A 26,568-nucleotide genomic window follows, 5' to 3' on the forward strand; every position below is an offset into this window, starting at 1 on the left:
GCCACTGGCTGTACACACAAAAAGCTGGATTGCTTTTGTTGCTTTTTACTGTCCAGTGAGCACAGACTGAGGGAAATCAAAAGGGATTTCTAATCTCCACACACATTTGATAATCCAAGCTGAATTTAATAACATGGGTACAGAAATGTTTGTGGCTAGGACTCACAAATGGCAGCAATGTGTAAATGAAGCACACAGTCACAGTTGTATATGAGTTGTGGAAATGATGGTCTTGTGACAGAAGGCTAAGAAAAACAAAAATTGCTGGTTAGATGTGTTAGCCCACTAGTGGGGGATCCTAAAAGTTAGCAGCTGGGTAATACCTCTTTATTGAAGCCAACTAAACCTTCCCAAAGTAGTGGGTGAACTTTCAAGCTTACGGAGTGTGTGGGGGTGGGTGGGTATGGGTATTACCTGCAATGTTGCTTGGATATGGTGAAAAGATCCAAGTCTACAGTTTCTATGATGAAGTGAAGATGTTATGAAAACTTAATGAGATTAGTAAAATCAAGATCTTGGGTGCAAGCATAGTCTGACATTTTCTTCAATCCGAAGAAGCATTCTGGTGAACACAGATACTTGCTTATTTGCTTCATGATGTTTTATTTGAAACTGATTTTGTCCCAGCAAAGTTTCTCTTCAAAACCAGAACTGGGTTTCCATGATTTGGGCTTAACTGAATCAGATGCTGGTTAAAAAGGCATTGCTGTCCGGTTCAGATGGGTCATTGATCATGGCAAGCATTTTACACTTGCTTCTGGGAATATAGAAATGTTAATTTCTTTTATCAAATATATTTTGTCCCCTAATGAAACTTCTTTGGCATGTTTCACAGCCACCTGGACCAAATTAAATGTGCCCTTTCATTTAACGTGCATGTTTTAAAAAATATGAACGGCAGGAGCTGGGCTGGGCTGGGCTGGGGGATGATAAATATCAGGACTGCAGTTGATAGGTAGGAGAGAATAACCTGATGAAATTTGCTCTTTGAAGTTTCTGTTTTCATGGCAAATGTAAATTTCCTCCTAATGCAAACAGCAGCTTTCAATGAGTGTTTTCCCATCAGGACTGCAGCAGGGGAGGAGAGGGTTAAAATCCACTTCCCTATCTGCTGTGGATCTTATTACTTTTAGCACCCTAAAAGTTTTAAAATATAGGCACAGTAAGTGTAAAGATTCACTTAACTAGTAGTGGCTAGGGTGGTGTTGCAGAACCACCCTCCTAACACTGTCATTACTGCCATTTATTTGGATGGTGCAGGGAGGCAGGGGACAAGGTGTCACTGGTCATGTCAGGGCTGTGTTGGAACTGATGGAGCCAATCCTGCACTCCTGCAAATGTGCCCACACAGCTCCGAACATCACCACTGCCTTGCCCCACCAGTGACACTAGGGTCAGGAGGCCAACAACACTCCCCACTATGAAGACCGATTCTGCATTTAATATATATATGTTTGTGTGTGTGTGTGTGTGTGTGTGTGTGTGTAAAGGACTCCTGACAGTTAAGTCCAGTCGTGAATGACTCTGGGGTTGCGGCGCTCATCTCGCTTTACTGGCCGAGGGAGCTGACGTTTGTCCACAGACAGTTTTTCCGGGTCATGTGGCCAGCATGACTAAGTCGCTTCTGGCGAAACCAGAGCAGCACACCATTTACCTTCCCGCCGGAGCAGCACCTATTTATCTACTTGCACTTTTATGTGCTTTCGAACTGCTAGGTTGGCAGGAGCAGGGACCGAGCAATGGGAGCTCACCCCATCGCAGGGATTCGAACCGCCAACCTTCCGATCAGCAAGCCCTAGGCTCAGTGGTTTAGACCACAGTGCCACCCGCGTCTCCTGATATCACATATAGTTTGGCCTGTTTTGTACTTTGGACATCCAGAATGAACAGGATGATTTGGGCAAATCCTTTTAAGAGTTTTGAGAAACTTGCATCAGCATAAGGATGTAGATGGAATATATTTTAGGGCTCATGATTCGAAGAGAATATAGAAATACTTTAATATTTGTTTTCAAACAAGTATGTTTTCTTTTGTCCTAGGAGTTGAGTGGGGGTTAGTCTTTCCTGATGCTAATGGAGAATACCAGTCTCCTATTAACCTGAATTCAAGAGAAGCAAAATTTGACCCCTTGCTGTTGGAAGTATGTTTATCACCAAACTATGTTGTGTGCCGTGACTGTGAGGTCATCAATGATGGACACTCAGTTCAGATCCTCTTAAAGTCAAAATCAGGTATGCTTTCCTATTCTTTATTGTTTGCTTGGGGATATGTCCAAACCATCATTGCTGTCACATTTTAAAATTATCCTATCCTTATCATCAACAAAAAGCAGACAGTTTCATACACATTAGCTCAATATTCTCACAAGCACCCTGTAAGGTCGGTGTTATTATCCCCATATTACAGGTGTGAAGACTCAGGCTGAGAATGGCTTGCCTAAGGCCACCTAGCAAGTCTACGGCTGAGGTGAGCATTGAACAAGGGACTGACTGACATGCTTCACACTCTTAGCTACTTCAGACACAGGCTCCCATTTCATTTTCCCCCTTCATTGTGCAAGTCATAAACCCCCGACATACCCTTCTTTTTTCTTTATTGAAAAACTCTCAGAGAAAACTCTGTGGATGCTTGTTTGTAACATAAAAATAGTCAGATACAAGTCATAAGACCGCAAAGAAGGTCCCAGAAGTGTTCAGGCAAGGAGTGCAATGCTTCAAGCATATGTGCTTTCAGCCACTTTCTGGCTGCCTTCCTCTGGTTTAGACACATAAAATAGGGAGAAATAATGCTAGAATTGGCTTCTAACCAACAGAATTGTAATAATCTGTAACAGTGATGGAAACTGGCTTGGCAAAAATGGGCAACACTTAAGATGCCCTCTCCATAATCATGGGTCTTTGCGTGCCTGTCCCATCCCCAAATTTAAAACTGTCTCTATGGTTTGTTTTTTTACTTCTATTAAAAAGACAATTCTCCAACTTGCCACTATATGCTGACATACGACACCAGCATCAAGAGTTAGCAATAGGAAGAAAGCCTTTTATTTATCATATTCTTGGCAGTCTCTAAATGCTACGAAGCAGCTGGGAGACCACAAGGAAAGTTCTCACTGTGTCTCAAGCTGGCTGGTCAGCAGGAAATATTTGTCAATGGACTCGTACCGGATGCTTGCAACTCTTAGGTTGGGAAGAACACAGGAAGGCAGCTCAGTCCTTTGGTCTATCCAGCTCAGTATTGTCTGCACTTACCAGAAGCAGTTATCCAGATTTTCAGGCAGGGGACATTCAAGGACTGAACCCAATACCTTCTGCATACCTCTACCTACTGCTGAGCTACGGCCCTTGCCCACCTGCAGTCCCTACCTGCAGGCTCACAATTGAATAGACATGATTCCAAGGGGAAAAGGAATCGGAGGGAAGAGGAAAACCTTTGGCACAGCTGCTCCTTCAGTGGCCAATGGATAAAGCCAGTTCAGCCTCTCTTCCCCTTGCCAATTTTCTTCCTGAGAGGCAGAGGGTGCTGATGTTACAAGAGCCCTTTATCCCACAGTTGCTGGTGGGGGTATTTGAGGGAGGCTCCCTTTCTGCTGCTCTTCTTAGAGCCACTTAAAATATTCTGCAGAAGTGACAGGAAAGGAAGTACAATTGACTTGTGCTTCATCTGCCCGCACTTGCAGGCCATGTCCAAATTGGAGAAAAGCATTTAACTTGTATGGGAAAATATCTTCAAATTCAGGGCAGAATGCACATCCTCAGGGATGCGCATAGATTTTCCCCCCAGCAATATTATCTGGAAGCATAGCAGATCCTCCTTCTCTTACCTTATGTGGAAAATGTCTGAAATGGTCCACGGTATTTCAATATCAGGAAGAGGGCTATAAAAATCCCTAACTTTTTCACTGCTGCTAGTATCTCATGGGAAAAAAACCTAACATTTCAGACCTTCCCCACTGAAAATGTCCTTACTGCACCTCTAGAACTGATCGTTCGTGTACAGTATATATCTACTTTTTCAGCAGAGAGCAAACCATGAATAGACAATATGGGTAGAGTTAACTTTTAATAGCAAAAGAGATGTGTTATATGGTTAAAGGTGGAAATGTGCATATTCTGTCTAGATATTCTATTCATGTTCTGGAGGAGCAGCCTTATTACAGTGAAGCAGGTGAAGAGTCTTATAGCACCTAAAATACTATCTGATTTGCTGCAACGTAAGTATTTGACAATGAAAACCAGTATTCAGCAGTTCCTGCTGCAATAAACGAGTTAGTCTTTGAGGTGCTATAGAACTTCCTTTACCAGTTTGGAAATTTGCATTCAGTTTTCAAAGGGAGAAAAACTATGAAGAGGAAGCTGACTCTCAGCCTTAAAGGTAGCAGTTTTATATACAGGATCCAAGACAGTCTCGTGTTTTGCCACAGACTCTGCCAGTTTCCGTAACCAGGGGAACACAGGATCACTAATTGCTCATGTAATGGCTTTTCTATAGACCATCCTCTGAGTCTCAGCCCTGAATCTACCGGAAGCCATCCTGGAAGAAGTGCCTCTAGCATGGGACTCATAAAATACCCATTAGAATTGAGAGTAGTTCTTCAAAGCCCTGTGCCTACTGACTCTACAGGCATGTGGCAAAATAATGTCTTTTGAAAAGTCAGCCTTGGGAGATCTTCCTTACTTTCTCTGCTCTGAAAGGACTGAATCAACTCTCTGAAGAACGTCATGGTTACTTTTCTATTATCATCCATTCGTATCCCTTCCTTCTGCATATCTCATTACAATCTGTGTCAGTCAAACCTGGGTCACTTTGGTGCTTTTATGTAGACATGTAAAAAAACCCCAGTGTTCTTGGCAATATTCCAAATATATAATGCTGTGACTTGTAGATCCAGGCCATATCACTGTAGATCATTCACTCAGTGTTCTAGTTCTTGTAGAAATTATATGCAGATATATATTTTGATTTTCTTCTTCTGGGCTCTGACATTTGGATATGCTGGGTTTGTGAAAGATTAGCAAGTTTATACTTTTTTAAAAGCGAGGCCATAGAATAACAGACAGTTTATTTCATGCATAAGATGATATTGCTGAGGATTCAAGCTTATCTTATCTATCTCTGTCTGTCAGTTAGGACAAGCTGTTAGTTTGTTGGCCGTTATGGGCCCAATTCAGATGAGCATGGATGCAGCACCCATGTTCAGAGGGACCCTGCCAGGCTCAATAGACACATGTTTTCTCCCGACATGCTGGATGGGGAAAACAGGGCTCCATTAATCTCTTTAATGCATACAGGTGCTGTGCCTGCACTTGACTAGACTTGGCCCATATATGACTAAAATGGTTGAGAATCTGTTTTGTTTCTTCATGTTCAGCTTCCTCACAACAAACGTAAGTTACAGAGTGTGCACAGAACTCCATCAGCTAGTAAAGATGCAGGCCTGATGTATGGATATGTACACATTCACGCCTAGAAGAGATAAATACAGACCAGAAAATTTTTCTTCATGAAAACTGCTCTGCCTCATCAAATTAAGAGCGCAACAAGAAGTGTGCAGCCATGGAGCACTGTTTGTCACATGTGACCTCTCTCTCATTTTGTTGGCTGAGAAAATCTTCAGAAAATGGCAGGCTATGAATGTCACCTGCTATTATTTGTGTTCTTTTGCAGCGTTAGCAGGAGGACCCTTGCCTCGAGGGCATGAATTTGAACTGCACGATGTCCGGTTTCATTGGGGGAGAGAAAATCAGCGTGGCTCTGAACACACTGTTAATTTCAAAGCTTTCCCCATGGAGGTAAGAGTGGTCTTGCCCTTATCTAGCCATACACTTTTCCTTTGAATTTGAAACCAATGTCTTAAAAACCTGTTGGTTTGATTTTAACCCTGCAGCTTATTGATTTATAGTCACTTTTAAAGGCTGTCATCTTAAGTATGCATTGGGAACTTATAATTAACATGTATAGCATTGTGCCTCTGGTGCAAATTCTATTGCATGATTAATTGGTCATAAAGTTAACCTTCAGCACTATTAACTTCTGCATTAATAATATTCTAACAACCTCTGCTAAACTTAGCATTTCCTTGACTACTAGCTGGAACATGGGCAGAGGCACACCTGGCTTCCTGTTTTTTTTTTTATGGACAAATAAATGTAAATCAAGCCAAAATCATCAATAGATTTGTTCGTAAACAGTTTTCACTACTTAAAAGGAAGGTCTTGAATGGTACTGATCCACAGTGGGTTTCCAGTTTTTAGTGAAATGCAACTTTTAAAAACAGGTATAGGGTTACTGCAGTCCGCAATGTGAGCTGTGCGCGGTAGTCCAACTCCATGCGTGCATTTACGGTGCTAGTTGGTGATATTCAAGTGTTTCCTCATGCTATGCAGTTAATCTTTTTATATTATAAAAGCTCTTTCAGTGCATATTTGTTTGGCTTTAAATATTTTCATGCTATTTATCTTAATCCCCTTAGAAGCTTGAAAACAAATTTCCTTGCCATTTTAATTCTTTGTGGGATTTGTTACGAAGCACTGAGCTGCTGCGATAAAGGCTTGTTTTTAAGTACTATGCCAAAAGGATTTTGGGCCCACTTCAGACATTAGCTCTGCTCTGTCACTAAAAGGAAAACATTAAAACAGTTGAAAATCTGCACAAAACCTGGAGCAGTTAATTGAGAAAATTAAAAGTGGGAAGGGCCAGTTCTGTTCCTTTAGAATGTCAGGAATTTCATCATCATTTGTTCTGAAAATGAGCATAAATCACAGTGCAGAGGTCTACTCAGGTGTAAATCCCATTGAGATCTAGGATTCTAGGTAAGTGTGCCTACCCAGAAGTAAGTCTTATTGAATTCAGTGGTGCTTACTTCCAAGTATGTGGTGTTAAGATCATATCCTTGATGTATGATGTATGAAGGTGGAGTAGCACAATTGGCTTTGGATCTCTGCAACCTATATACACAGATGAAATTGCATGTTATCATCCCCCACCTCTGGGTGTATACCTAGGTACCTAGGGATGAGAATGGGATCCGTTCCGGAGCCCCGTTCGCATCCTGAAGCAAACGCAACCTGTGTCTGTGCGTGCGCGGGTCGCGTTTCGCCGCTTCAGTGCATGCGTGTGACGTCATTTTGACCGTCTGCGCATGCGCGCACGGTGAAACCCGGAAGTAACGCGCTTCATTACTTCTGGGTCACCGTGGAGCACAACCCGAAAATACTTAACTTGAAGCACATTTATCCTGAGGTATGACTGTACTCATAATATACATGTAGGTGTGTACTCACTAATTTCATAACTTGTGAACCTCAGGTCTTCATGTATCTGTCTCCTCTAGTTGTACAAAAATTAAAAAGAACATTAGCTTAATTTACGGAATTATAGGCCCTAAAATTCCTAGCTAATATAGCATAATGTTAAAATACATTTCTAAAATACTTTTTTGGGGGGGCCTTTGAAACCTGGAATATATTTTAAAGATTGACAATGAATAATCTGGATAAAGTTTTAAGGAGAAAGCTAATCATGTGGTACAAAAAGAGATTTAGCTAAATCTGTGAACAGCTTTAAGACGGGAACCACAGGCTTTAGCTACTGAATGATGTTAGATATCTAAATCTACTGAAGCCAATGGAGCAAATGACAAAAGATTCTAGCTTTGCATATTCACTTGCTTTTTCATTTTAGTTTCTGCCAGAAAGCTGCAGAATACCAAAAATATATCCATATAGAAACATTGAGAAGAATGTTATTATTATTTTTTCCAAAACTTGGAGAAGCTCAATACTGCCAAGTTCCATGTTATTTTTCATTTTTTTAATGAGAATAAAACAACATCCTGTATCTTTAAGTGAAACAATGTAATTTCATTCTTCCTGCATATCTGGGAAACTGGTACTCAAGGTTAGGACTTTTTGGTTCATGGCTTAACAGATTAGCTAACTAGAGGTTTCCAGTATGACCTCTGGAAACTGACATGCTCAAAATTAATTATTGCGTTGTCTATTGACCAACTCTCCTTATGAAATTCAGAAGTTGTTCTTGGTTGTATTTGTTTACCTTCAGTAAAATCTTCACAAAAACGCTCTGGACAGCTGCAGCCAGGCATGGTAGACCAGGGGTAGGCTGAAGGTAGATTGGAATCTCCTGGTAGACCTCTGGATGACTTGCAGTAGATAGTCAAGGGTATCTGCTTCCCAGCTGCTTACTCATAGCCACAACTAAAAAAGCTCAGCCCTCTCTCACAAAAATTAGCATGCTGAGAAAGAATGCTTTACTCCTTTGCCCCACCATGGTCCCAATCAAAACTAGGACCCCCCAGTGCCTGCTAGTTGCTCCAGGAGGAAAGCTTCCATTCAATGAGAGCTTCCCACCTGGAAAAATAGCGAAAGCTTGGTGTCCAAATTCAGATTAGAACTGGGTGGGGGCAAAGGGTTAAAGCTCCTCTCCTCCTCAGGCCATTGTCCCTTTCCCATCCCACCCTCCACCCCTGTTGAAAGGCATTTTTAAAGTCACTAATTTAAGGGCTCATGACACACTTAATACCCCATCTTGTTTGACCCTTAGAGCAGGCATAGAGAACAGCGCAACAGCAGATGTTTCACAGTCTTCCGTTCACAGTTGTTAAATGCATTCAATGTTTTCCTAGTAGCAGATTGTAGAGAATGGTAAATTTGTATGCTTTATAAAATTGAAGTCTTATCCTTAACCTTCTGTCACAGAATGAAAAGTGTGTGTGTGTGTGGGGGGGAAGCAGTTGATACCACCTTTAAATACAAAGAAGAGGCATGAGAGCGTAGCAGTTATTTTATTATCTGTTGATAAGGTCTTCAGAATATTGGGTTTGTTTGATCAGGTTTTATTTGATGCAAGTGGTACATTCGCAGGGCCTGAGATGGACTTTGGTTTCAGGTAATTGAGTAATGAGGGTACTGAATACTGCAGCTGCTAATTAACTAAGACATATTAACGACACATATTACTTGCAGATAGAACCCTTAACAACTTGGCACTGCACTGCTGTTGGGGCTGACCTGGGGCATTTTCAAAAACTGGTCTCCTTTCCTGGGAAATGTTGCTGGAAAAGCTAGGGTGGCCTCAAAAGCTAAGTCATCATCCAAAGAAGAGGACAAGAAGTATACAGATATGTATAACATATATATATATATATATATATATATATATATATATATGCTAATTTATATGCATTGATGCTAATTTAAAATACTTCAAATAATATTTTAAATAGCAATATAATAGCATAGTGAAAAAGGCCATGAATTAGGAACCCATCTGCACTATACATTTAAAGCAGTATTATACCACTCAAAGCAGTATCGAACCCTATGGAAGTAAGCAGATCACAGAAGAGCTGAAAGTGAAAATACATATCATTTTAAGGCTCCATGTTCTCCATATTTTCCAGAGCTATTTCTTTGCATAGATAAAGACAGATGCTGCAAACCTACAGAGGCACACAGAACAAACAACAGATCCTTCTAACTGCTCTACGGCTACTTTTGAAACAATAACATTAGAATTTTGTTTTTCTTTCGATCTGTTCTGCACATAAAATTTAAGACGAGAGAGTGAGAATGATGCAATTTAAATCTAACACGGCAATATTGTCACAGCTAGGCTGCTGAAATAGTACAGGGAACTGCAGAGCAGAGATTTATGGTGGTACCCTCACTGCCCCTCTTTCCCCTCTTCTCAACTTTTTGTGGCACCTTGGGTTTCTAAGCAAAACCAGAATAAAAGGGTTTGTGTGGAGGGATTAAAAGGGGTTTGTGGATGAATGAGTCATCTTTCCTTCCTTCCTCCGAGTCAGGGCAGCAGGGCAACGGGGATACGTGAATGCAGCTAGTGAAGTGTTCAGACTGGCATGAAAGCACAACCTCTCTGTGCTGCACATTCAAAGAGGAAGCCTTCGGATGTTGGCTGCCCTTCCAGAGGGACTGATTGTTAGGAGTAGGCTTCGTATCCTATCGCCATGCTCAGTGTTATTCCTCTTACATTAGCCGAGGCAGCAATGGGTCTGAAGATAAAGAAAGCAGTGGTGTGTAGCTTCTCATAAGAAGCCACACGGCTTCTGATTGCTTTCCAGAAGTGGATAAGGTGACATGAGACGTTTCATGCTTTGCTGAAAATTAACAGTGTGCTACAAAAGTAGCCGGAACAGATCTACCCCAGGGTGCTTTATTCATTAGACCATGTTGCCTAAGTCAAAAGCATGGTCTCTAATCTCATATTCATGGAAAATAAAATTTCCTCCTGCCACATAGTATGCTAGGCTGAAAATTCCTTTCCAGCATTACATGGCAGTCCCATTAGGTGTGTGCTGTACAAATTAAGCCGATCCACCCTCAGGAAATGGGAGCTGAGGAAAGGAAACAGATCTTAGGTAGTGCCAAAGAACTGAGACTCTGGAAACCTGTTCCCTGACAAGGTGTCTAGTCTGGACTAGCCTGGACTAGCATAAAACAGTTTACCATATTAAATCTCTGCCCTTGTGAGAAGTTCTTCTGATAATGCCATACTACTTAAAAAAAAAAATATTCTGTTTGGTTTGAGATGAGGTTACTAACATGTACACTCTTTGATTAAAGTAAAGATATCCCACTTCTACTTTATCTTCCACAATTGTTTCCCTGCACCAGAACTTTTGTTGTTGCTGTTGCAGTTGTTAACATTGTACATAGAACTTTTCCTGAAATGTTAAGAAGAGCGAATGGATGAGGTCAGTTTATTTCTTGAAATCTTTTGAATTTTAGGCAAGCATTCTGTCTGACCATTTGCTCCAAATTCACAACAAATCTTAACTTCATTGCCTGTAAAACTGTTGCAGCTGCTCTGTGGATAGGAATGGTGTAAAATCTGTGCTATGTGTGGTGCTTAATGCCCCATTCAATTAAGCACAAAATAATTCCAGTGGTCTCTGAGATTTCCATATCATTAACTATTCATCGTTTCCCTAAAACCAATGTTCTGAACAAACACTGATTTGGCACTATCCCATCAACAAATCCATTCTCTCAAACTGGCCGTTTCTCCCATTCAGAGCTTTCCTGCTTTTGCCCACTTTATCATTCCAGACATATAATCAGCTTCATCTCACCGAGTTGCTGCTATGTTTACTGCAATAACATTTCACTGTTAGTTTGAGGCTTGTCTATTGTATTTGCTTGCTATCTCTCATTTCAAGTTGTAAGCTCACTCATGCCTGGCATTTCTGAGTGTGCGCTGCTATCTTTCATAATTTGGCATGTCATGGGTTTAGATCATTATACACGGCTGGGCTTACTTTTCAAGGGGATTTACTCCCAGGTTGGTGGGATGCAGGTGGCGCTGTGGTCTAAACCATAGAGCCTAGGGCTTGCTGATCAGAAGGTCAGCGGTTTGAATCCCCGCGATGGAGTGAGCTCCCGTTCTTTGGTTCCTGCTCGAAAGCACGTCAAAGTGCAAGTAGATAAATAGATACTGCTCCTGCGGGAAGGTAAATGGTGTTTCCGTGCGCTGCTCTGGTTCGCCAGAAGTGGCTTAGTCATGCTGGCCACATGACCCAGAAGCTGTCTTCGGACAAACGCCGGCTCCCTTGGCCTATAGAGTAAGATGAGCGTGCAACGCCAGAGTCATCCGCGACTGGACCTAATGGTCAGGGGTAGCTTTACCTTTACCTTTAAGTGGGTATATAGAACTGCAGCCGAAATAGAGTGATCTTTAGCAGGATTTCGTTATAAGTCCTTTGAAAACGGATAGCTTTTATATTCAATGGAATCCTTTTCCTGCAAAGCTTTCAGTGAGTCAGGAGGCTGAGAACTTGTGGTTCTTTAAGGCAATTATTGGAAAGGGTTTTTGTGGGAGGGGATGGCGGCAACCTAGGGGCCACCCCCTCTCCTTACTGCATAGTTGGCACTGAAGCTCGATGCTGCCATGCCAGAGAGGAACTGGCTGTGAAGCACGCTGCTCAGTCAGCTCCAAATTGGCAAGACACTGTATGCATCTGCTTTATTGTAATGTTTAACTTTTTGTGAGCTGTCCTGGGAGACAAAGTATAAATAAACTGAATACAATGCATAGTTCTGAGGATGAGCCCCAAAGTGCTGCAGGCTGGCAGGACTGATTGCACAGTAAGCTAGCCATCAACATGAGCAGTAGAGTTTTATCAGAGTTACTTGATCCATCTCTAATCATGGGGGGAGAAAGTGAAGCACACCGCTTTTCTTCTGCATCAATATTTTTAACTGTTTCTAATATTCTGTTCTTTTGGGAAGGCTTTGTTCATGTGCATTCCTCATGACAGTTTGGGGGAAGGTTTGTCTATCCTTTTTAAAAAAAATTTTTTGTTCATACCTAACAACTCTTCAAGGGACGTGGGTATGCTGTGGGTTAAACCACAGAGCCTAGGACTTACCGATCAGAAGGTCGGCGGTTCGAATCCCCGAGATGGGGTGAGCTCCCATTGCTCGGTCCCTGCTCCTGCCAACCTGGCAGTTTGAAAGCACGTCAAAGTGCAAGTAGATAAATAGGCACCGCTCCGGCGGGAAGGTAAACGGCGTTTCCGTGCGCTGCTCTGGTTCTCCAGAAGCGGCTTAGTCACACTGGCCAATAAAGCGAGATGAGCGCCAGAGTCGGTCATGACTGGACCTAATGGTCAGGGGTCCCCTTTACCTTTAACAACTCTTCAAAGGGCTCCTCCATGCTGGTGGTTGTTTTGGGTGTGTGTGTGTGAGAGAGAGTGTGTGAATTTGGCAACATGCCATTGATGTGCTAATAGTGCATTAATGGTGGGATTAGACTGGACCGTCCACACATCATTCCGTTAAATTGTTCTGCAATGCTTCCCCAATGAGCCAGCATTATTGTCCTCTGGAGGAGGAGCACTATTGTGCTACAGCACAATGAAAGTGGGACAAAAGAACACCCCGAAAATATTTGTGGTATGAAAAGTCACAGAGTTTCAGCTGGAAGCTATGGGACATGCAACAATTGGGAATAAAGCAGCATGTCTATCCTGAAACTTTGTGAGCCAAAAAAGTATTGAAAATAGGATTGCCTAGAATCCACAGGGATGCTCACCACTTCAGAGAGAAGTGATGGTGCAACAGAGGAGGTCAGTAGTTCCTGACTGGCAAGGCAAAGCTTTGGAGATGAAGTCAAGGTGTTGGTTCAGGACAACCAACTGTGCCCCTGAAGCTGGGATCAAACATTCAAGTTGTTTTAGTGAGGTCTTGGAGCAACTGGTTGAATTTATTGGCAGGGATACATAGTCATTGACTGGAGGCCTCACTGCTTGACATTTAAAGGGCTGGAACCTTCTTTTGTCATTCCACTGAGGTGGGGAGCTGTGCGCTTCCCATCTCAGGGCTCTCTGGAGCCCCTAAGGCATCTGTGGACCAGCCCATCAGAGTCTGGTGGCACCAATGTCTCCTCATGGCTCAGAGTAAGGGAGGCAGGCTCTGGTGCCTGCGCACACATTGTACAAACCAGGGGGTGGATCCATTTCCTCCTCAGAGCTGCAGCAGTTGAAGGACAGTGCCTCCAAGGAGTCCTGGTCAATGGCCATGACAATGAGACCTGTACTCATTCAGAATTTGAGCAGAAGCTTGAAATAAATGGAAGCCATGGCGCTGTAATATCTTTTGAAAAATTGCCCATAGACTCAATAAATGGCAATTATTTGGAATCAAAGAGACACTTTGCCAGGAATCCAGCTGTAAGGTGGGATGGAGTCAGTCAACCTACTACCCAGAACACTGAAATGTTCAGATCGAAGATTTAGATTGCATAGGATTTTGTTTTCATGAAGTGCATTGAGGTTCAGAATGGAACAAATTGTCCAGAGTTTAAATAAGATGATTTAGTACCACATACGGTAATTCCTTAGGGTGACATGGGCTGGAATCTCCATTGTGCAATCAAGCAAAAACAATTCAAATCCTGCTACTTTGAGATGACTATATAAGAATACTTAGATTTAATCAGGTGTTGAACCATGATTCTTTTAATTTCTTTTTCAGTTACAACCACTAACACTAAGATCCATATAATATGTAAGAAATTTCCAATGGTTTTACAGACTGGCAGTGTGATGTTATGCTGCCAGTTCAGCTGCAACACTTCAGGGAGGAACTTTGCCCAGTTGCAAGTTACATACAGCGGGCAGAACCCTACAGTTTTTCTCCACTTGCTTGTTGAAAATGCTTTGCTGCGATGCCTTTTCACTGGCGCAGGCAAGTTCTGGGAAAGTTGCCATGTAATTATCTATTGCAGCTAACAGAACAAAGATTCCCGTGGCCAGCTGGGAAAACTAACTAATTTATTGCAGCTTGAACTTTTGTAGAGTCTACAATCAGATGCATCATGCATGGAGGCAGGGGTGCTCCAGTGGCTTTTGGAAAGCTGTAAGGAACTGTTGTTGGCGCTGCAGCTTCCTTCCTTGTCCCATTTCCATGCTCATCTGTGCCATGTAGTTACTTAGATGGACTGCTGCTATAGTAATGCTTGTGGCTACAGCTACACCAGTCTTCTTCTTTAGGGATCACTCGTAGCCGAGTAAGATTGTCTTCCATAAACACTGTTTTAACAGTGAGTCCGTAAGTGACTGTGGAGGCCAGTTCTGGATCCACACGTCCTTCCACAGTGGAGGCATAGGTTACAGGTGGGAGTTGATCATGGTGAGGGTTTGCCAAGCATGCCTTCTCCCTTTCGTCTTGAGTTTGAGCATCTTCAAAGCCCATTACACCTTTAATAAAGGCTGTTCTCCAACTGGAGCGCTCGCAGGCCAGTGTTTCCCAGTTGTTGGTGTTTATACTACATTTTTTAAGATTTGCCTTGAGAGAGTCTTTGAACCTCTTATGTTGACCAGCAGCATACCACTTACCAATTTTAAGTTGGGAGTAGAGTAGTTGCTTTGGAAGATGATAATCAGGCATCTGCACAACATGGCCAGTCCAATGAAGTTGATGTTGAAGAATCATTGGTGATCTTTACTTCTTCCAGTACACTGGCATTAGTTCGCCTGTCTTCCCAGGTGATGTGCAAAATTTTTCAGAGACACCATTGATGGAATCTTTTGAGGAATTGGAGATGACATTTCTAGGTGGTCCATGTTTCACAAGCATGCAATTAGGTTGGTAGTACAATAGCTTTGTAAACAAGCATTTTGGTTTCCCTGCAAATGTCCCGGTCCTCAAACACTCTGCACTTCAGGATGAGAACAGAAATCATGCAGCGGGAGGCCCCATTAGCTAAAGTGGTACCTCAGGTTAAGAACAGTTTCAAGTTAAGAACGGACCTCCATAACAAATTAAGTTCTTAACCCGGGGCACCACTGTACAGTGCTTGGAGACAGACAATCAGATTGTGTATCCACAGCAGTGACCAGAGAAGAAATGACCACTGGGAGGAGTGCAGAGAGAACAAGCATCTGCCCCAGCTTCAACAAAACATGTCTCTTCTGTATTGGTCTCTACAGAGAAAGTGGGCACTGGAACTCTCCAACAATTTGACTTCATCCCCAAAGTGCACTCCTCCATTTTCTCCTGAGACAGATAGATGCTAGCTATAAGGCCTACTATTATTTACCTAGTGTCCCACAGAGAATTTTTCCAATTTTGCTGCATTTCAGCTGGAGAGATAATGGACTGAACGTATGAATACAGTGGTACCTCGGGTTACATACGCTTCAGGTTACATAAGCTTCAGGTTACATACTCCGCTAACCCAGAAATAGTACCTCGGGTTAAGAACTATGCTTCAGGATAAGAACAGAAATCGTGCTCCAGCAGCACGGCAGCAGCAGGAGGCCCCATTAGCTAAAGTGGTGCTTCAGGTTAACAACAGTTTCAGGTTAAGAACGGACCACCGGAACAACTTAAGTATGTAACCAGAGGTACCACTGTACAAAGCACATGGTCTACAATTAAGCTTTGAGTCCATCACAGTTTAGGAGCTGTGCTGATAATATTGGATTCTGTACTTCACCAAAACGAAAGGGTCAGATTACCCAATGGTTATTCTTTCCCCACTTCATAGACCATGTGGGCTTCAGTCACAGCCCCCTCTAATGCAACAGAATCAGTGTTGCTCCCACAGCCTGTAAAATATCTGCTGCCATGGAGAAAGGAGAACAGGAAAAACAGCCTACATTTCCCCCAGATTTGCATTTGTTCGGTTTTATTTCTCTTTTGCTAAATTTCACTTTTAAAACATGCATCTATAGTTCTGCTGAACTCTTGCCCCTTGCCATTCTCCATTTGCTCTTTGATGCAAAATGCTTTTTTTTTGTTTTGGGCAATGCCAATATACCACTACGCTGTTTTCTTAAGCAGCCCACATACTGATTCTATGAATTTTAATTCTGTTCCTTTCCTCCTCCAGGCGGTTAATGGCTAACATATATTGTTTTAAATCACCTTTATTGAAATTGAATGCTCTAATATCACCAAGTCAGAATGAACTCCCGTGAAGATATGGAGCTCAGTTATCATATCAGGATCCTTAGTGGCTTTCTCAATTGATCTAGATAAGTTTTCAACTTGGTACTGATGTAGATTATTGTAAATTACTAGATGTTATTTTTATTTATAGAAGCTGGTTTTCCAACTTTACATTTTGCTAAAATGTTAAGTAGTTTATAATAGCTATTGATCAACAGATATAGCTTCCCACCATTGCTTCTATTAGGCTAAATAGCAAAGGCTTTTAAAATCACTGTAGCACTTGTAGGTTCAAGAGGTCATCTAGGTATTACTACTATGCTGAAGTCAACTCCTATATTTAGCTCAATAAGCCCCAAAGGTCTCCAAGAGATTTACTTACAATTAAAAACATACCATACAAAAAATACTGTAATAGAAAACACTAACAGTTCATACAACAAACAATACAACCCCCCCCCCCCAAGCAATGAGAAGCTCTGACAGCACACTAACAATAAAACAAAAACGACAGCATTTCAAAGTCCTGGGGAAAAGGTAAGATTTTATTTGGCACCAAAAAGCTGTTTAAGGTAAAGGACCCCTGACAGCTAAGTCCAGTTGCAGACGACTCTGGGGTTGCGGCGCTCATCTCGCTTTATAGGCTGAGGCAGCCGGCACTTTTCCGCAGACAGTTTTTCCGGGTCATGTGGCTAGCATGACTAAGCCACTTCTGGTGAACCAGAGCACCACACAGAAATGCCGTTTACCTTCCCGCCGGAGTGGTACCTATTTATCTACTTGCACTTTGACGTGCTTTCGAACTGCTAGGTTGGCAGGAGCAGAGACTGAGCAACGGGAGCTCACCCCATTGCAGGGATTCAAACCGCCGACCTTCTGATCGGCAAGCCCTAGGCTCTGTGGTTTAGACCATGGCGCCACCCGCATCCCCTGTGAGGATCGAACTCACAACCCCTTGTTTACAAGACCAGTGCTCTAACCACTGAGCTATGGAGCCACCCATACATGCTGTTAGTGCCCTGCAAATCTCACTGGGGAGAGCATTCCACAGACAGGGAGCTACAGCTGAGGTGGGACCTCCGATGACAATCTAAGGGTTTAGGTAGGTTCATATTTGCACACCATTAAAGTCACTTGTTTGCAATGTATTCCCAATTCAACACCTTAACTTGCAAGAAACCCAGCCTTATTAGCTCAAATAATAATGCCTATAGTATTAGCATTTATGCATCTACTTAAAATTTATCTGTTCACATAAGCTTTCCCTGAGGGGTGATCTAGTTATGTTGCTGTATTAATCTGATCTAGTGTTTACATGTCTTGTATTTGTTTTATGAATGCAATTGATTTTATGCTGTTCACTGCCACAATCTCCCCCCCTTAATGTTGGCAGCACAGAATTTTAAATAAAGAAGTTAGAAAACAGAGTGTAAGGCAGGAATGGTGAACCTGTGGCCCTCCAGCTGTTGTTGGACTCCGACTCTAATAAACAAAGCTGGCTGGGGCTGATGGGAGTTGTCAGAACAACATCTGAAGAGCCACAATATGTCTATCCCTGGTGTAATGATATCTACCACAGAATAAATTTACAAACGTATTTGTCCAGGTGTGTTTCAGATCCTCCCTATACATTAAAGCACATCCAAGAATCCTGGGGACTGTAGTTCTTTAAGTTTGTTAAGGGTGCTGGCAAATGTATTTCTGTAAGGACAAAACTACAGTTCCCAGGATTCTTTGAGGAATGTCATGTGTTTTAAAAGTGCATTGCATGATCTTTGAATTTTTGTTGTGGATCTACCCATCATTTAACCGTATGATGCAAAAGGCAGAAAAATGTTTTGGAGCATCCAGAATTTTGTCACCCTACTTCACAATGGTGTATTTCTCAATAGCTGCTTCTTCCTACACCTATAGCACCAAGGCTATAGGTGTAAGTAGGCATACACAAACTCGGCCCTCCAGATGTCTTGGGACTACAACTCCCATCATCCCTAGCTAACAGGAGCAGTGGTCAGGGATGATGGGAATTGTAGTCTCAAAACATCTGGAGGGTCGAGTTTGCCTATGCCTGGTTTAAGTGTATACACCATACGTTTAAAGCACATCACTTCCCACAAAGAACCCTGGGAACCATAGTTCCAAACACCCTTAACAAGCTACTGCTTCCAGGACTTGGGGGGGGGGGAGTCATGTGCTTTAAAATGAATGCTGAAGGAAATGTGCTTCTAGGAAGAGGAAGGACCTACGATGAATCCCTCTACTAGTCTTGGTTTAGTGCAATGGGTGCTGAAACCGCTGCACTAAGCCTCTTCAGTCCATCTGGACTAATGGCGTGGAATTGCCACAGACTTCCTGTGATGTGCTGGCGTCTGGTGCCCAGATCCAGGGTCAGTGTGTCCTTACCAGTTTCTTATACTTCTAGCAAATGATGTGAACCGACCTTTCAAAGGGGGTGGGAGAGAAACAGCTGAACTTATTGAGTCAGCATCCTACCATAGTTTCTGTTTCATGTCCTGCTCATATACCATAAATGTGACAAAAACTCCTTGAGCTTGGGCCTGAATATTTATACCTCTGGGATTCTTAAAGAAGAGGTAGGCACCAGGACCCCCTGGAGAAGCACCCCCAGCTTCTTGTCTTTCCTCCAATACTCATTGCTTCCACGCAGTGTCTCTTTCCTCCATTCCCTTCAAATTCCAGGAAAGGAAAAGGAAGAAGCAAACTAATGAGAAGCAAATGTCTACCCAGGTCTCTCTTTTTTTGGCCAGGGGCTCCTTGGTGGTGGTGGTGGGCTTTGTGTCTTCTACCTGTGGTTTTTCTTTCCTTTTGTGTTTTTGCCAGCAGCAAATTTGATTCAACTGTCTCCATTTGAATTGCATCAATGGAAAAAAATCTGCACCCCTTAAAACCATTGTCAGGGACAAATGCCCACACCTAGTGAAAGGGATCCTGAGCCTTTGTCCCACACCGTGTGGTTTTCTTTGTGGTAGTCCCTTTCTGTGCACTACTCTGAGCAATCCAGTGTCAAAGCTTTTGAAAGAGAGACCTTATTCAGCTGTACTAACTTGTCCAAAGCTCCCATGATCTCTGGCTGCCTGCATATTACTCTGCACCAGGCCCGTGCAAAGCTTGTCTGAGGCCCAAGGAAGGAGTCTTGTTTGAATGCAGTTATAAACTCAAACAGAAAAGCAGCCGGTTCCTGTCAGGACCCCCGTGGGCTTAGTCCTCTGAGGCCCAGGACAAGTGTACCTGGTTGTGTCCCACTCTGCACAGGCCTGCTTTGCACTGCTAGGAGACTTTAATCTCCTGCTTGGTGAAGGTGTCCTTTGAGGTGGTAGATCAAATTCAGATTGGCCAGGAAAGGAAGCAAGCTTTTTCCTGCATTCAGGGAAGAAATGCTTCCACTTGCTTCTAGTCCAATGCAGTGTGAGAGAGGAGTGGCTCATCTTTCCCTGGGTTCAATCCCTAATTGCAGAGCTAAGTATCAACCTTCTTGCCTTAGTGTGCAAATTGCAATATGCTTACATTTGTTTGGGGTGCTGTAGTAAGAGGAAACAAGCTGTGGCTTTTTCATAGGGGCATTGCTACATAGAAGCTTGTCACAAATGATGTACTTTTCAAGAATGACGGAAGGAAATGAGAGAGGCGGGGTTCATATTGACCTCATTGCTCTTTGGAGGATATGGTCAGCTAGGAACAGTTTGGAGGAACAAGAGAGCTACATTTCAATCTTCAGTTTGTATTCCTGGATGTCTGAGTTCAGGCACCTGAGATGGTATTTCCTGGTTGGGCTTCTTGGTGTGTATTCTGGTAACAGGGTTAAAGTGCATGCTCTTAGATCTTAATATAATATTTCTGTTCTCTGAACTCACAACCTTTGCAGGCCCCGCATTAAAAAAATGAAACTTATTTTTCAAAAGCAAATACTGTCTAAATACCGTAGGCTTTGTTTTAAATGAGAAAAACTTCCACTGAGACTTCATCAGTAGTACTGAGAGTCCATTTAAAGAATTGCTTTTCCCCAGGCCATTTTCTTTTGATATTGAAAATATGGTAATTGTTCTGGTATTCCAAAATAAAGAGCACTTCTAAATGGCTCATTGGATATTGCAAGCAGGTAAGTGGGAGCAGCATTTTAAAACTTGCCATCTTTTCAGAGGGTAAATCCAGATTAAATGGAGGGGGGGGGAATGCAGGCTGGCATTTTGATGCCAATCCACCCACAGAAATTCTGCCAAAATACACACACACAAAAACCCCTTTCATGCATGAGCAGCACTGATCCTACAATAAATCCTCATGTGGAAGCACCCATAAAAGTCTGAAGTCATAGAACTGTAGAGCTGGAAGAGCCCCCAAGGGTCATCTAGTCCAACCCCCTGCAACTAAAGCATCCATGACAAATGGCCGTCCAACCTTAAAAGGAAGGATTAAAAACCTTCAAGGAGGGAGAGTCCGTAATCTCCCCAGGGAACTATGCTATTTGCATGTAATTTTTCTAAAGAAGAAACATTCCCCCCCCCCACATTTCCAATTTTGTACCAGCCACAACTTGGATATTTAGTTGCTTAAAATTTCTTATTTCCCTGTATTTTAAACACAAACCACTGTATGGCACAGAAGACCCTCTCTCAAATATTGTAACCATTTTCTGTAAATGTTTGCTGATTCAGCCAAATATTTTTTCCAGAACCCAATCCACTTCTACTTGAAATAATTCAGTAGCACAATAGCTGTGTGGCTTTTTGTGTATGTTTTTGTTCCCTAGTAACTTTGGAGCTACTGTAAATCAAAGTCTTAGATTGAGCAACTTGTACATAACCTTCACTTGTTTTCCTGGTATCTCTGGCTTGTTTGTACTGTGAATGATGGATGACCCAGTGCAACATAATGGCAAATTCCTGGAATCTGAGTCTGCTGTTTGAAAAGATGCATGTTCATATTCACATCAGTTATTGATGTTTACTAGCCATATAGTCAAATCAGTGCCATATGTATATGTGTGTATTATATGTGTATAATATATGTGTATTATATCTCCATGCATCCATGTTGCTCCCCGCATCTATTCAAAGATGAATTGGATGATTTCATGAACAGCTGCAACAGGTTAAATATTGCTGTGAATTTCAGAAGGGTTGTACAGCTTAATTATCTAACACTATCTAAAAAGAGGTGTTAGGCTAAGTTGTAGTGTCTGACAACCCCTAGAGCTGGTAGGGTGGCCTGTGCTCAAAGTGGCCATGTAGGCAGGGCCAATGTGGTCACATGGGCAGGCCAAAGTTCTGGTTTTCTTCCCATTCTCATTCTAATCAAAGGTGTAGACAAAACATCCCTTAGTGCCTAACTCACCTGAAAAATGTCCAACCTTAATTATTTGAAAATGATTCTTAGATGGTACCTAACTCCAAGTAGGTTGGGTATGATATATAAAGTACAACCAGATATGTGTTGGACATGTAAAAAAGTAAAAGAATATTGGGAAATGATTTATAATGAGTTGGAAAAAATGTTTACAATTACCTTCCCCAAAAGACCAGAGTCCTTTTTATTAGGAATAACCCAGACAGAAATTCCCAGGTGTCAGAAAAGCTTATTTATGTATGTAATAACAGTGGTCTGTGTTTTATTAGCCCCCAAATGTAAAATAAGCGAGGTCCCAGACAAAGAGGATTGGCAACTTAAGATGTTAGAATATGCACAACTTGCAGGTTTAACACATAGAATAAGAGAACAATAAGAACTTATATTTAAAGAAGAGTGGAAAACACTTATTGAATATATGGAAAATAATTGTACACAATTGAAAACGCTGGTTGCATTAAGATAAATTAAACAGTGTAATTACTGTTTGAATGGTGTAAAAATGCAAAACTGACTTGAATAGTTATAGTAAAATATGCAGGAATGGAAGATATATAAAATGATCTCTCTCTTTCTCTCTCTCTCTCTCTCTCTCTCTGTGTGTGTGTGTGTGTGTGTCCAACCTTGGTTTAGAAGTGGTCCCTGCTGTCACAATGTCTAGTATGGGATAATGGGATAATGTTGCAATAACCATATATTACTCAGAAGTAAGCACCATTAAATTCCATGGGGATAGCTCCCAGATAGGACTGGAGCCTGAACTGGTTAGTCTTAAAGCTGCCACACAGAACTATTAACAAAGTCCCCTCTAAACTTTTATTCCTCCTGCCACAACTTACTCACTTCTATGCCTTCTTTCCAGAATGTGGGGTGATAGTAAATGGATTAGAGTGCAGGAGGACAGGGTTAAAATCACCACTCATTTATGAAATCTCCCTGGGTGACCTTGGGCTATTCCCTGTCAGCCTAGGTCTCAGGGTTGCGAGGGTAAAATGTGGAAGAGGAGAGTCATGAATGCAACGTAAGTTCCTTGTAGGACAGAAATGAAATGGTTTAATTGGAGAACATATGTCCTCAAAAAATATTGCCTTACTGGCAAAATGAGGAATTAGGAAGGGGCCAAGTGCTCTGCTGGAGTTAGCAGAAGAAAGATGTAGCAGAATTAATATCAGTAGGAAGAGGACCAAATGTTCCAAGTATGATTGGGTATGCACACACCCTCTCAACAGAACTTTATGTGCATGAAAGGAAACCAGGCTTGCTTGTTTTTAGTTGGTTCAATGCGGAATTTCTGGCCATGGGAGGGTAGCAACATGGACAAGCCAGTTACATTGGGTCTGTTCATGTATTAACTACATTTATATCACTTCCCTAAACAGGAATTCTCTGGGTGTGTCCCAAAGCAAAGCAAAACAGTTAAAACTGTAAATTAAAATCAAAGCGACAACCAGTGCCCATCTCAGTACAACGTTACCTGCTTAAAGCAAAGCTAAGAAACAACAGGATTGATATGGTGACTAGCGCTTCCCAAACCAGCAGCAGGGGTGCCCCGGATGCAGATTAAACAGGACAGTGTATACAGAGCTTTACTCTCAAGTTTTTGGGGAGTATTATAAGTACGTTTTGTGTTTCAGGTTAAAAGATAAAATGTGATTGCCCTGCACAAAATAGTTAGGCTCTTTTTAATGGGGAGTACAATATTTTCTCTCATTTATGGAGCACACAAACAAACATACTTTTCTTTTAAGAATCCTAAAATAACTTAGTTTTGGGGACTTCGGTGCGGGAGTGGGGAGGGAGTCTGTTTCAGATCCTTACCTCTCAAATGTGACCCGTCAAGAAAGTCGTGGTAGCTCCATCCAAGAGGTGGCAATGAGACTCAGGAAAGTGGTCACTCTAAACTTGGTTATTGTCCATTGGAGCATTGTTACAGCCGCTGGTGGCAAGGTATATGTTGACCTTAACAAGATAACAATAGGAGTGGAACTGAGCATTGTTTTCGCAATAGGGTCAGTAGCTAAAACGTTAACTCTTTAATTCAATGAGTTTCTTTCCATACATGGAGTTTCTTTTTCGCGCTGTATATATTATGCTCATCAGGCGGCATGAGTGCCCTCTTGTGGTGATCAAGAACAAAAGCAATCGATAAAAGGCACAATCCTAGACAATCCATTCATTCAGCATTAATCTTGATTTCTTTGCACAAAGTTTTCCAGGAGATTAGATGCAGGTTGCTTCCAGATGGACCTGCTTATTAAGCATGCATCCTGATTTCTTTTTGACTATTTAATAAGCATTCCTTCCGAATCATTTGCAGAGAGGTCAGATGACGGTCACTCCCACCTCTTAGGCCACATGCACACCATACAATTAAAGCACTATGATACCACTTTAAAGAGTCATGGCTTCCACCAAATTATACTGGGAATTACAAATCCCAGAATTCTCTGTGAAGAGAGTTAAATCGCTCTGCACATTGCTCTGGGATGGGAATTGTAGCTTTGTGTGATCAGCACCTTTAAACTGCAGTTTGTAGGATTCCCTATGACACTGAAAGCAGGATAATCGTTCTTTAAATGTGTAGTGCAGATGTGACTGACACTGCATATCCTACACTTTCATTTCCCCATTACTTTCCTTGTCTGATTTGGGAGCAGAGGAGAAACTGGGTTTGTTCTGCAAGAGACCAAATCAACCGTAATGGTGCAACCTAAATTTGCCATTTTGTCTTGGGGCACCCATTACACCTAGACTTCAATATTCCGTCTGAATAATGTGGTTTCATTTCTATTGCTTTTCCTGTAGAAGAGACTGGGGCTGAAATGTCAACATAGGATCTGGTATTTAAATGGATAATTTAACATTAGTCAAAGGTAGAATTAAGCATGCTTGTAAAATTGACAAACAATTGAAAAGAGCAAAGTATAACAGCATAATTTGCTTCTTCATATTCATTCAACATGCCACACTTTCTGAATACCAAGCTGGGTAATAAGTACCTGATGTTTAATTGTATATTGTTTAATCTGAATATATATATATATATATATATATATATATATATATATATATATATATATATATGCAGGTTTTGGTGTCCTCGGGTGTCTTCCCGTGTAAAAGTTGGGGTGTCTAGGCGACGTTTCGACGAGGTCTCACTCGTCATCTTCAGGCTGGTGCTTTCGGCTTCTTGTTACTGGAACAGAGCAGGATCTCAGTGTTTGAGTTCCTATAAATACTGTTGAGGGGGTGTGGTGTATAGCCTCCAATGTTCTGGGCAGAGAGGAAGTTCCCAGGCTAGTGTGCCTTTTCTTCTTTTGTTCCTTAATTACTTGAGGGATATCTTGAGTGATTTCTTGAGTGATATCCTGAGTACCACTTAGGTGGGTCATTAGGTGTGGATTAGTTGCTAAAGTCTTTGTGTCTTGACCTCTTGAACTTTGTGAAGAGTTTTTCTGAGAAGATGGCTGTACTGCACTTAGTTGTGCTCTGGCTTGGCTTCGTGTATAGGGGCGAGCTGTGGTTTTGTGGCCTGTGTCAGCCAGATCTGTGTAGGGATTGCAGGGGGGTGCAGCATCCGGAGGTGCCACCATGGTTTGGCTACTGGATGGTGTCTGTAATTTATCTGTGGAGAGGGTCTGGGTTTGGGTCTGGTGTGGTTGATTGGTGATGGCGTTCTGTGTGCCTCTGGATCTGGTGTCAGTTTTTGTGGGGAGGGCTAATTTCCAGATGTCTGGCAAGCGGGATGTGTCGTCACGCTTGTTCATGTTGTGAGGGTGTTTCTCTATCTCGATGGCTTCCATGATTATTCTCTTGTGGTGATGTTCCATGTTAAAGAGCAATTTGGAATCTGCAAAATTAATTTCGTGTCCTGTTTCTTTCATGTGTTGGAAAAGAGAGGAAGTTTTTTCTTCTTTTTTGACGGCATTCTTGTGTTCTGCGATACGTGCATTTATTCGTCTGTTTGTTTGTCCAATGTACGTGGCTGGGCAGACTTTGCAGGGTATTTCATAGACCCCTTGGTTTTCCAACTGGATTTTATCCTTGGGGTTTGAAAGTCTGCCCAGCCACGTACATTGGACAAACAAACAGACGAATAAATGCACGTATCGCAGAACACAAGAATGCCGTCAATGAAAGAGTTTTTCAATGTCCAGCACTTAACTAGCTGGTGGCGAGTAGGGCCAGCCCAAGACATTTTGGTGCCTGAGGTGAACCACAAAATGGCGTCCCTCTCTCTGCCAGGAAAGTAGGGGCAAGTGAGGAAATACATCAGGAACGGTGGGGATAATTATCTATACATTGGTACCTCAGGTTACATACGATTCAGACTCCGCTGACCCAGAAATAGTACCTCCGGTGGCGCGGTGGCAGCGGGAGGCCCCATTAGCTAAAGTGGTGCTTCAGGTTAAGAACAGTTTCAGGTTAAGAACAGACCTCCAGAACGAATTAAGTTCTTAACCCGAGGTACCACTGTATTGGGATCCGTGGCCCCTGTTGCCTAAGGTGGTTGCCCGAGGCAGTTGCCTCACCTTGCCTTTATGGGCGGATCGGCCCTGGTAGCGAGTACTTTAGAATTAGGCACTTAAATTTTGGAAGCTTGGGTTTCACTATTCATTTTTCATCTTGTAACATATACTTGATTAAGACACTTACACACCTTTATCCCATGTTAACAAGACTTGCAAAAGATTATTGCAAATTCTGAGAGTGGATGCAGTGATATACTGTACTCTTCTTTCACACCTAGTGGGCAATTCCGGCCTCTGG

The 26,568-nt window shown here is 42.2% G+C and overlaps 1 protein-coding gene and 1 long non-coding RNA gene across 4 annotated transcripts in view; one reads left to right on the forward strand and one right to left on the reverse strand.

Moving 5' to 3' along the window:
• The window catches only part of CA8 (carbonic anhydrase 8), a 42,376-nt gene that overhangs the window by 636 nt on the left and 15,172 nt on the right, over positions 1 to 26,568 (forward strand). For all 3 annotated transcript variants that reach the window (XM_081917642.1, XM_081917641.1, XM_081917640.1), the window contains exons 2-3: positions 2,041 to 2,232; positions 5,666 to 5,790. In XM_081917642.1, the coding sequence (XP_081773768.1) occupies positions 2,041 to 2,232; positions 5,666 to 5,790 (317 nt within the window). The remainder of the gene's footprint in view (positions 1 to 2,040; positions 2,233 to 5,665; positions 5,791 to 26,568) is intronic.
• On the reverse strand, positions 126 to 26,527 carry LOC309373468. Its single transcript, XR_014170061.1, has 3 exons — positions 26,459 to 26,527; positions 23,617 to 23,757; positions 126 to 245 (listed from the first exon to the last, which is right to left on the reverse strand). It is a non-coding gene; the product is annotated as an uncharacterized lncRNA (long non-coding RNA).

Source organism: Podarcis melisellensis (assembly GCF_964234715.1).
Source record: "Podarcis melisellensis genome assembly, chromosome: 7".
NCBI lineage: Eukaryota > Metazoa > Chordata > Lepidosauria > Squamata > Lacertidae > Podarcis > Podarcis melisellensis.